The sequence below is a fragment of the Rattus norvegicus genome, chromosome X, assembly GCF_021556685.1.
Source record: "Rattus norvegicus strain SHRSP/BbbUtx chromosome X, alternate assembly SHRSP_T2T, whole genome shotgun sequence".
NCBI lineage: Eukaryota > Metazoa > Chordata > Mammalia > Rodentia > Muridae > Rattus > Rattus norvegicus.
The window spans coordinates 157,322,775-157,334,586 of record NC_141554.1 but is presented as its reverse complement, the minus strand read 5'-3'; the positions used below and the strand labels follow the sequence as shown (position 1 = coordinate 157,334,586).

Genomic DNA, 11,812 nt, shown 5'->3' with positions numbered 1-11,812 from the left:
CATGGGACATTCTTTCAAACAGTGAAACATAATTGCTGTTGTATACCAGTCACCCAGTTTATGACTTTGTTACAACAACCCAGGATTCAAAATGCAAATTTAAAAATCTATCTCAAGGGAGAGAAATTGTCTTAAAATGGACATCCTTTAGAATTAGGTAAGAACATTAAAGTACTATAAGTGCATTTCACATGTTAGAAAACATTTTAGTAGGGTTATGGAACATAAGAAGGAATTCAGCATGTACTAATGGAGATGAAAACCACAGTGTCTATGATGAAGAATGCAATTTGTGGGATTAATAATAAATTATGCCTTCCCAGTCTGAACCAGTGCTCTAAGCAGACTTTGGGAACTGGCTCCGCAACCACCCCAACAACACCCAGAGGAAGCCAGACTCCCAGGTGCTCTGAAACACCCAGGATCACAGGAGAGGCCATGACATCTGCCCCCAAGCCCACCCCAACACCAGAAGTAACTGGGACCCCAGTATCCAGGGGAACAGGAACCACAACCCAGACAGGAGTATGTATTCCTTCCAGTCTGAAACAGTGCCCTGAGCAGACCTTGGGCACTGACTCAGCACCCAGTCCCAAAACAACCAGAGGAAGCTCAACTCTCAGGTACTCTTAACACACACAAGATCACAGGATCACAGAGGAGGCTCGACTCCTAGGAGATCAGACACAACCAGGATCTCAGGATCTCAGGATTTCAGGATCACAAGATCCCAGAATCATTGAATCACAGAGACAGGTGGAGTCTGAGGAGTTCTGATACAACCAGGATCACAGGAGGGACAGGGTGCAGTCAGAGACAGCAAGGGCAGGTAACACTAGAGATAGACAGATGGCAAGAAACAATCACAAGATCATAAGCAACAGAAACCAAAGCTACTTGGCATCATCAGAACCCAGTTCTCTCACTCCAGCAAGTTCTGGATGCCTCATCACATTGGGAAAGCAAAATCACATCTCATGATGGTGAGAGAGGACGTTAGGAAGGGCATAAATAACTCCTTTAAAGAAATACGGGAGAAAACAGGTAAATAGGTAGAAGCCTTTAAAGAGGAAATACAAAAATCCCTTAAAAAATTACAGGAAAATACAACCAAATGGGTCAAGGAATTGAACAAAACCACCCAGGATCTAAAAATAGAAATGGAAACAATAAAGGGAGACAACCTAGGAAAGAGATCAGAAGTCATATATGCAAGCATCACCAACAGAATACAAGAATACAAGAAATTGAAGAGAGAATCTCGGGGCAGAAGATACCATAGAAAATATTGACAAAACAGTCAAAGAAAATGCAAAAAACTCCTAACCCGAAATATCCAGGAAATCCAGGACACAATGAGAAGACCAAACATAAGGATAATAGGTATAGAAGAAAGCAAAGATTCCCAAATTAAAGAGCCAGTAAATATCTTCAATAAAATTATAGACTGGTACAGAAAAGAAACTCCTTCTGTCACATAATAATCAAAACACCAAAAGCACAAAACAAAGAAAGAATATTAAAAGCAGTAAGGGAAAAAGGTCAAGTAACATATAAAGGTAGACAAATTAGAATTACGCCAGACTTCTCAACAGAGACTATGAAAGCCAGAAGATCCTGGGCAGATTTCATACAGACCTTAAGTGAACACAAATGTCAGCCCAGGCTACTATACCCAGAAAAAGTCAATTAACATAGATGGAGAAACCAAGATATTCCATGACAAAACCAAATTTACAAAATATCTTCACACAAATCTAAACCTACAGAGGATGGAAAACTCCAACACAGGGAGGGAAAGTAAACCCTAGAAGAAGGAAGAAAGTAATCTTTCTTCAACAAGCCTCAAAGAGGATAGTCACGCAAATATAATTCCACCTCAAACAAACAAATAAAAATAACAGAAAGCAACAATCATGTTTCCTTGATATCTCTTAACATCAATGGATTCAATTCCCCCAATAAAAAGGCATAGACTTACTGTCTGGATACGTAAAGCGGACACAGCATTTTGTTGCATACAGGAAACACATCTCAGTGACAAAGAGAGACATTACCTGAGAGGAAAAGGTAGGAAAATTTTTTCCAAGCAAATGGTCCCAAGAAACAAGTTCAAGCAGTCATTCTAATATGAAATAAAATCGACATTCAACCAAAAGTTATCAAAAACAGCAAGGAAGGACACTTTATACTTGTCAAAGGAAAAATCTAGCAAGATGAACTTTCAATTCTGAACATCTATGCTCCAAATGCAAGAGCAGCCACATTCATAAAAGAAACTTTACTAAAGCTCAAATCACACATTGCACTTCACACAAAAATAGTGGAGACTTAAGCATCCCACTCTCATCAATGGACAGATCATGGAAACAGAAACTAAACAGAGACACAGTGAAACTAACAGAAGTTATAGACCAAATGGATTTAACCAATATCTATAGAACATTTCATCCTAAAACAAAAGAATATACCTTCTTCTCAGCACTTCACAGTACCTTCTCCAAAACTGACCATATAATTGGTCGCAAAACAGGCCTCAACAGATAAAAGGAGACTGAAATGACCTCTTGCATTCTATCAGATCACCATGTACTAAGGCTGGTCTTTAAAAACAACAAGAAAGAGAGAAAGTCCACATACACACAAAAGCTCTACATCACTCTACTAAATGATAACTTGGTCAACAAAGAAATAAAGAAAGAAATTAAAGATGTAGAATTTAATGAAAATGGAGTAACAACATAGCCAAACCTATAGGACACAATGAAAGCAGTGCTAAGAAAAGCATAGCTCTGAGTGCCTGAAAAAAAAAGTTAGCAGTTTGACAGCACATCTGAAAGCTCTAGGACAAAAAGAAAAAAAGATATACCCAAGACGAATAAATGGCAGGAAATAATCAAACTCAGAGCTGGAATCAACCAAGTAGAGGCAAAAAGAACTACAAAAAGAATCAACAAAACCAGGAGCTGGTTCTTTGAGAAAATCAGCAGGACAGATAAACCCTAATACTGACAAAACAGAGGGCACACAGAGAGTATTCAAATTACCAAAACCAGATATGAAAAGGGAGATGTAACAACAGAAACTGAGAAAATTAAAAAAAATCATCAGAGCCTACCAAAAGCATATATTCAACAAAACTGGAAAATCTGGATGAAATGGCCAATTTTCTAGATAGATATCAGATACCAAAGTTACATCAGTATAAGATAAACCATCTAAGCAGTACCATAACCCCTAAAGAAATAGAAACAGCCATTAAAAGTCTGCCAACCAAAAAAAGAAAAATAAAAGCTCAGTACTAAATTGTTTAGTGCAGAATTTTATCAGACCTTCAAAGAAGACCTAATACCAATGCTCTTCAAACTATTCCACAAAATCGAAACAGTTCATTCTATGAAGTCACAATCATGCTTATACTTAAAACACATAAAGACCCAACAAAAAAAGAACTTCACACCAATTTCTTTTATGAATATTGACACAAAAATTCTCAATAAAATTCTCACAAACCTAATCCAAGAACACATCAAAACGATCATCCATCATGATCAAGTAGGCTTTATCCCAGGGATGCAGTGATGGTTCAATATAAGGAAATCCATCAACATAATCCACTAGGTAAAAAAAAAATTCAAAGGAAAAAATCCACATGGTCATCTCATTAGATGCTGAGAAAGCATTTGACAAAACTCAACACCCATTCATGATAAAAATATTGGAAAGATCAAGAATTCTAGGCCCACACCTAAACATAGCAAAAGCAATATACAGCAAACCAGTAGCCAACATTAAACTAAATGGAGAGAAACATGAAACAATCCCACTAAAATAAGGGACTAGGTGCTGCCCACTCTCTCCCTACTTATTGAATATAGTACTTGAAGTCATAGCTAGAGCAATCGGACAATGAAAGGATGTCAAAGGGATAAAAATTGGAAAGGAAGAAGTGAAAATATCACTATTTACAGATGATATGATAGTATACTTAAGTGACCCCAAAAGTTCTACCAGAGAACTACTAAAACTGATAAACAACTTTAGCAAAGGGACTGGGTATAAAATCAACTGAAAGGAATCAGTAGCCTTCCTCTACTCAAAGGATAAACAGGCTGAGAAAGAAATTAGGGAAATGACACCATTCACAATACTCCCAAATAATAATAAATACCTTGGTGTGACTTTAACCAAGCAAATGAAAGATCTGTATGACAAGAACTTCAAGTCTCTGAAGAAAGAAATTGAGGAAGATCTCAGAAGATGGAAAGAACTTTCATGCTCATGGATTTACAGGATTAATATAGTAAAAATGGCCATTTTACCAAGAGCAACCTACAGATTCAATGCAATCCCCATCAAAAATCCTAAATTCTTCATAGAGTTAGTAAGAACAATTTGCAAATTCATTTAGAATAACGAAAAACCCAGGATAGTGAAAACTATCCTCAACAATAAAATAACTTCTGGGGTAATCACCATCCCTCACCTCAAGCAGCATTACAGAGCAATAGTGATAAAAACTCTGTAGTATTGATACAGAGACAGGCAGGTCGATCAGTGGAATAGAATTCAAGACCCAGAAATGAACCCACACACCTATGGCCACTTGATCTTTGACAAGGGAGCTAAATACATCCAATGAACAAGAGCATTTTCAACAAATGATGCTGGTTGAACTGGAGATCAACATGTAGAAAAATGCAATTGATCGATTCTTATTGCCCTGTACAAAGCTTACTTCCAAGTGGATCAAGGACCTCCACATCAAACCAGAGACACTCAAACTAATAGAAGAAAAAGTGGGGAAGAGCCTCCAACACATGGGCACTGGGGAAATTTCCAGAACAAAACACCGATGGCATATGTTCTAAGATAAAAAATCAACAATGAGACCTCAATAACAAAGTTTCTTTAAGGCAAAGCACAATGCCAATAGGATGAAACGGCAACCAACAGATTGGGAAAAAAATCTTTACAAATCTTGCATCTGATAGAGGGCTGATATCCAGTATATATAAAGAGCAGACAAAGTTAAACTCCAGAGAACCAGAAAACCCTATCAGAAAATGGGGTACAGAACTAAAAGAAATTTTTCTTTTTACATCCTTTTTTAATTAGATATATTTCTTTATTTACATTTCAAATGTTATTCCCTTTCTCAGTTTCCTGTTCATAAGACCCCTATCCCCTCCCCATCCCCCCTACGGGTGTTTCCCCCATCCACCACACCTTACCACCTCCCCCGACATTCCCCTGCACAGGGGTCCAACCTTGGCAGTACCAAGGACTTCCTCTTCCACTGGTGCCCCAACAAGGCTATTCTCTGCTACATATGCAGTTGGAGCCCTGGGTAAGTCCATGTATAGTCTTTGGGTAGTGGTTTAGTCCCTGGAAGCTCTGGTTGGTTGGCATTGTTGTTCTTATGGGGTTGCAAGCCCCTTCAGCTCTTTCAATCCTTCTTCTAATTCCCCCAAAGGGTGTCCTGTTCTCAGTTCAGAGGTTTGCTGCTAGAATTCACCTCTATATTTGATATGCTGTGGGTGTGTCTCTCAGGAGAGACCTATATCCAGTCCCTTTCACCATGCACTTTTTAGCTTTATCCATCTTATCTAGTTTTGATGGCTGTATATATATGGGCCACATGTGGGGCAGGCTCTGAATGACTGTTCCTTAGTGGCCTATCTCAGCATAAGGGCTGTAGGCTAGAAGTGTGAATACAGTAGCCCCACTGGTGATTCCCAGCAAGAGGAACAATGAGGGAAGGAGGTAGTGAGGTCTGTCAGCCAGAGATGAGCCACTGCACAGCAGGGCACTGTGCGCATGATCTCCCTTCCTGAATATAACCAGTTTTAGAAAGGAAAATCACTGAAATGTACTTATTCATATATGAAATAACACAAATCACAGCAAACATTCAGAATTAAGACCAAAGAAAGACTGGGGGTGTTATTCAATCACCAGCATCATTTGGTATTAAACAATGTAGAGGAAGATGGGCATAATAAAAACAGGGTCACTTTCTACTGCTCTGTTCACATCATGAAATTCTACAGATAGCATCTGCCAAGTGCAGTCCACGTTCACTGTTCCCACCCTCAGTAAGCCATGCTGTACCCAGAGCTCCTTAATGACAAAGTGCGTTAGATCCTCACCAAACACCATCATTTTGTCTTCCTGATAGATCTCAATAGGATCAGGGGGTTGCTGATTTTGGGGGCAGTTCTTTCTTTCCAGCTCAGGATCAGCTGGCTGTCAGTTGAGATCACTGTCTGCTGAGGTCACTGTCAGCTGAGGTCACTGTCTTCCTATTGTGCATGAATTGTCATCGTCATTATACATATCATACCAATCACCATCTGGGTTTCTCAACCTCCTATTGGTCAAGCCTGTAAGGGGAAATGTGTGTGCACTGACATGTTGTAACTAAATCCTTATTGTTGGCCTTTCTGCTTAGACGGGAAGGTGTATTGGAACTTGGAAGCATAGAAACCACAGCTCTTAGGGGGAGAAGGCATTCCCATTGTAGAAATTATTTAATCTTTACCTCGGGTTTGTACCCCACCTTTGACCAATTAGTTCTCAGATAAAAGATACACGCAACCTTTACATTTATAATAAGCCTTAAACAGCACAAGAGCTGGGCAGATGACTACCCTCTATGCTGTTAGAATCTGGTTTCCTATCAATAACACCAAGTTATTACTATGTTTCATCTGGACGGCTCTTAACTCTGGGTGGCCAGCCCTTAGGGCCATGTTTTTATGACTCCTAACCCATGGAGGTTTTTCTTTCTCCTACTCCTCCACCTTCTTCCTTTTTTCTTGGTTCTCCTTCAACCTCAAGCCCAGGAAACCTAAACCCCAACTATGTCTTTTCTTCCTAGTTATTGGCTGTTGTTATTGCTATTTGCCAATCAGAAATAACTAGGGGGCAGGGTCACTTGAGTCTACATCCAGACTCCAGGTCTTGGAAGCCAGCACTTAGCATTACAATAGACAGCAAGATCATACCTTGATAGTTTCCCTTTTGAGTCCAATTAAAGGCTCATTTTCTCATAAATAAATTTAATATGGTTATAAAAATTGTGAAAATTATAAGGTATCATATACATTTATGACATCCAGTCTATTATCTTTAGCAATTTAGATAAAGTATTTTATCATTTATCATAACTTAATGAGTTTATAATTCCGTACCTCGATCATCTTTGATTTTAACTTGTATTACCACCTAAAAACCATCCTTTTATATCTAGAACACCTTATTTAATGCTAATCAACTTACGTTTAATTGTGAGACCATAATTATCTAGTCTTCAATCCCATCAGAGATTTGAAAAGGAACAAATATTTGAGTATATAGGAAGTCCAAGAATACAGCTTCCAAAATTTAAACAATTGACAGAGCCAGCTGTCTGTCTGGAAAATCCCCAACATTCCTTACAACGTTGAAGCATCTATCTTCAGCTTTCTGGCCCAGAACATCTGACAGACCTTAAGTGAAGCAGGAATTATTAAGGGCTAGATTACCCTGACTTGGCAGAACTTAGTAATTTACTCTCCTACATCCCTTTGTCTTTGGGGACAGCATTCTTTCTGTAAATAAAATTGGGGCATTTCTTGCCTAGTGGCTAGCTTGCCACAATGGAAACAACGCCACATGGAGGTAGATATTTAAGCTCATCACCTTCGTCAAAGTGGAAGGAGGGCACTGTTGGGAGCAGATATGTCTCATAGACAAAATATATTTTAATAATGAAATAACCTTAAATATCATACTCTGTGGATCTCTGAGGCTTTTGAAACCATCTATCAACATAGAGCAACCTGAATTTTTAAATTGATTATTTGTAATGATTTACTATGTAACCTTGAAAACATTTTATTGTAATTAAGTAAATTAGAATCTAATATGACAGTGAGTGTGACTATTTGACTATTAACTTGCAATCCTATCGATAACCTTGAGTAATTGCTTACTGTGTTTCATCCAGGCTGCTCTTATCTCCAGTTGGCCAGCCCTTAGGGCCACAATATTTTGATTCTTAACCCTTGGCAGCTTTTCTGCCTCCTCCTCCACATTCATTTCTTTCATGGTTGTCCTTTGACCCCAAGCCCAAGAAACCTAAACCCTACCTATGTCTCTTTTGCCCAGCTATTGGCTGTTGGCATCTTTATTTACCAATCAGAAATAATGTGGGGGCAGAGTCACTTGAGCCTATGTGCAGACTCCAGGTCTTGGGGGCCCACAATTAACATTACAATAGATAGCAATACTAAACCTCAACACACCCCAATATAAGGGCATCCTGGAACACAGAAACCCAGGAACCACACACCTCTGAGGTGGGACAGTGTCCCAGTGGAAGGGTATCCTGAGACAAAGGAGCCCAGGACCTTACAGCTCTGAGAGGAAGCCTCCTCAGCACAGGCAATGCAGCTCCCAGGAAGTGTCCCCAGATGAGCTGAGCAGCTCAGGATCTTCAGCTCTGATCCTTCTCTGTGCTCCTTCCCTTCTTCTCTTCACTGCTTCTTGTCTTCTTCCAGTGAGAGAATCATACCACGCAGCAAATCTCATGAAAGAGATTTATTGGAGGGTCCAGGGTGTGGAAGGGTGAGTCCAGAAGTGGCTGCCAGTGCTCCTGAGAGGGAGCAGACAGCAGGGAATGGAACAAAGGACATTGCTTATTACATAGGGGTTCTAGCTGTGCAGCACATTCTTGGGTGGGATTTCAAGTCCTGAGCTTGGGGGTGGGGTCAGGGATTGGTGGGCTTTCCTGTTCAGGGGATTGGTGGGTTTTACTGTTCAGGTGGGGTTTGTTCAGACCTTTCACCTAAAATTAGCATAATCTGGGGAGGATCCTCTTGAAGGGCTGGAGGTGACCTTTGTGGCAGTTACAGAGGCTGGAAGAAAAATGATGACAGTTAGGGAAGTCTGGGATGCAGGTCCTGGCTGCTAGAGCTCCTCAGGCAGGGGCCTGGCCTCTTTCCTGCCTTGAGGGGTTTACAAAGTTTACAAAGGGAATCCACTGCAGGGAAAGTCTCTCCTGCCTCTTAGGTGGCCTGAATAGCCAACACTTATCTCCTACATCTGGTTCACCTAAGACTCTCAATCTCAGAGGACCCACCTCCTTCTCTCCCTATTTGTTTGCATCCTGCTCCACACTGCAAATGTCCTACCACCGTTCCCAACCATCCACCTTCCATACTCTCCTCCCATCCATATCCCCTCCTACCTCCCTCCCTCCTTCTCTCTCCTCCCCATTCTCTCACCCTTCCTAGCTTCACCCTCCCCATTTTCTCCACTCCCCAGACTCACATCAGAGAACACAGACTTAAGCAATCATTCCTAAGAGTTTGATTTTATTTCATCATCATCTGACCACCAAAGTTGCTGTCTTTACAGTTGCCCATTGGTCGGAGAGAAGACCTCTGGACATGTGACAGGTGGTTCTGAGGTTTCTGGCCTGCTTCACTGACTATCCAGGTCTGCACTGGTGGTGCTGCTGGTACTGCTGTCCTCGCTTTGGTCAACTTCATCCTGTACATTCTGGTTAAGCTTCTGGTTGAGCCGATGGTAAAGACCTAATCTTTGTGGCTTTTTTAATTTTTTCACCTTAACCAAGGGTGTCTGAGCTCTTGTGGGGAGTGGCTTTTTCACAAAGGCTTGATCGAATCTCTTCAGAGCCACTGGTTTCTTAGTTACCTGGAAGGAGATCACAGGAAGGGATTGGTTTGGAGAAAGAAGTGGGAGATGCAAACAGGAGCTCATGGGACAGGTTGAGGTCTCAGGGTGTTTGTGCCTGTGAGGACAGGGTAGGGAAACTAGACAAGAACCTGAGGTAGAGCAGCTCACCTTGACCTTAAATTTCGATTTCTCCTCCTTCTTCCCAACTTGGGTGGTGGCACTTTTTGAATCAGCCGTGTGAAATTCCTGTAACTTCGAATTTATCACCCCCATTTCGGTGTTTCTCAGGAATTCAGCCAGGACTGCAGACCCTTCTACTGAAACCCCTCTTGATGGACAAGGAGTAGCCACGCCCTTGCATTGTTTGATCGGCAAGCCACTTCCCTACCTAGTCCTGCCCTGGTGGGTGGGGGAAGGGTCTAAAAGGCACAGAGCACCAGTTTGTTGCCCCTGTAGGGGGAGTCCTGGCTAAGTGCTGCTTAGAGAAGAGAAGAATTTCCTTAGCTTTCTAGGGTATTCCATACTGGCATGCCCACCCATTCTCACTTCCTCACATGATTTTATGAGGGTGACAGGGCAAAGGGAGGGTGTTCCTCTCTATCTTTCCCATATGTATGAGATTCAGTTGTGTGTTCTGTGTTCTCTAGCTCTTACTTATTCTGTCCCTCTGGTGTGGTGGTGGTGGTGGTGGTGGTGTGTGTGTGTGTGTGTGTGTGTGTGTGTGTGTGTGTGTGTGTGTTAAAGTGACTGTACTTAACTATCTGTGGAGATGGGCTTCTGTGCCTCCCTTGACATTCTAGTGCCCCTCTATTGCCTCATTTCTTGCCCAGCCACTCAATTCCTTTGCTTTTTTTCCTAGAGTCTGCTCATATTGCCTTGGTTTTTTGTTTTCCAGTGAGAAATCGTTGCCTTTAGTCACTATGGGTAGACTTTCTGCCCTGGGAATCCTACTGTTCTTTCAGGTTTGAGGGTCATCCTAGTGCTCTACAAGATTTGGGATTTATAGTGTGTTTGGGGAAGGTGATGGTAGTGAGCTGAGGCAAATATTCATAAGCCAGAAATTGGCCATGCTGGAAATTATGATGGAAGACTAATGAGCATTCATGGTGAAGAAGTTTCCATAACCAAAGATATATAAGTCACAGGTTTAACAGTGTTCTCCACCAGTGCCAGGAGGAACCAGGGACTTTTCTTGCTACATTTTTTTACTCTCTCTCTCTTTACATCATACCTTCCTTTAAGCCCGTCTCACAATTCAGACTCTAGTGGATTTATTTTTGTGAATAGCTCTAACAAGATTCTTTTTTTCCTACATGGGGAACAGTGTAATTATATCTTACTGGGGTACTGTTAGTCCTCCAAGGTCTTATCCTATCTCAAGCCTCCTTAGGCATAGGGTACTTCCGGACCACTATTGGAGAGTCCTGTACTTTAAGTTCTACATGGACTGCGGGCTGATACTCAGCCCTGCCCACACCTGCTGTCTCTGCCCAGGCCTCAGGGAACTCGCAGAGCCACCTGTTCATTTCTTTATCTTTGGGGTGTATATGTTCAAAGAGTCTATATTCATCTTCTAGTTTAACAGTCAGGACTTTTATAGGCTCTCCTTTCTGTCCTTTAACCACAGGCCCTTTGTGGAGGAACTGGATTTGGACCTCCAACTTGGTGAGAAGATCTCATCCCAACAGTGTAGGTAGGGGCATTCTGGTATAACAAGGAATGCGGCCCACGCCTAGGTCCACCATTCTTCAGGTAGTCCATGAATATTGTTTGCTCTCAGTAGCTCCTTGGAACCATGATTTTTGGTGGGACAGGGGTCCATCAGTTTGCAATAAGACTGAGTGTAGTGCTCCTGTGTCCACCAAGAGATAGGTGGGATTCCCCTCCACTCTGAGAGTTACCCTGGGTTTGGGGAGTGGGTCCAAACCCCATCCCCACTAATCACTATCTTCTTGCACCGCCAACACTCTGGGGTGTGGGGTTCCCTTCTTTTTTTTGCTTCTTGGGGCATTCTCTTGCCCAATGCCCTTTCTCTTTCCAGTATGCGCACTGATCTTTAGCCAGGAGTTCGCTTTTGTTGCCAGGTACTATCTTACGAGACTCTCGAGACCCCCTGGCTTCTTTC

At 41.6% G+C, this 11,812-nt stretch overlaps 1 protein-coding gene across 1 annotated transcript; it reads right to left on the bottom strand.

Annotated features, from left to right (window-relative positions):
* Positions 1 to 9,345: 9,345 nt before the first annotated feature.
* On the bottom strand, positions 9,346 to 10,360 carry LOC147998397 (uncharacterized). Its single transcript, XM_087601254.1, has 2 exons — positions 9,856 to 10,360; positions 9,346 to 9,705 (listed from the first exon to the last, which is right to left on the bottom strand). The coding sequence occupies exons 1-2, from the start codon at positions 9,958 to 9,960 to the stop codon at positions 9,472 to 9,474; spliced, it is 339 nt and encodes a 112-aa protein (XP_087457380.1). The 5' UTR covers positions 9,961 to 10,360; the 3' UTR covers positions 9,346 to 9,471.
* Positions 10,361 to 11,812: the final 1,452 nt, after the last annotated feature.

Excerpts from the sequence above, each read along its gene's own strand:
- LOC147998397 (XM_087601254.1), bottom strand. The coding sequence starts at position 9,960 with ATGGGGGTGATAAATTCGAAGTTACAGGAATTTCACACGGCTGATTCA. Across the intron at positions 9,706-9,855 it reads AATCGAAATTTAAGGTCAAG|GTAACTAAGAAACCAGTGGC; the intron begins GTGAGCTGCTCT and ends ATCTCCTTCCAG.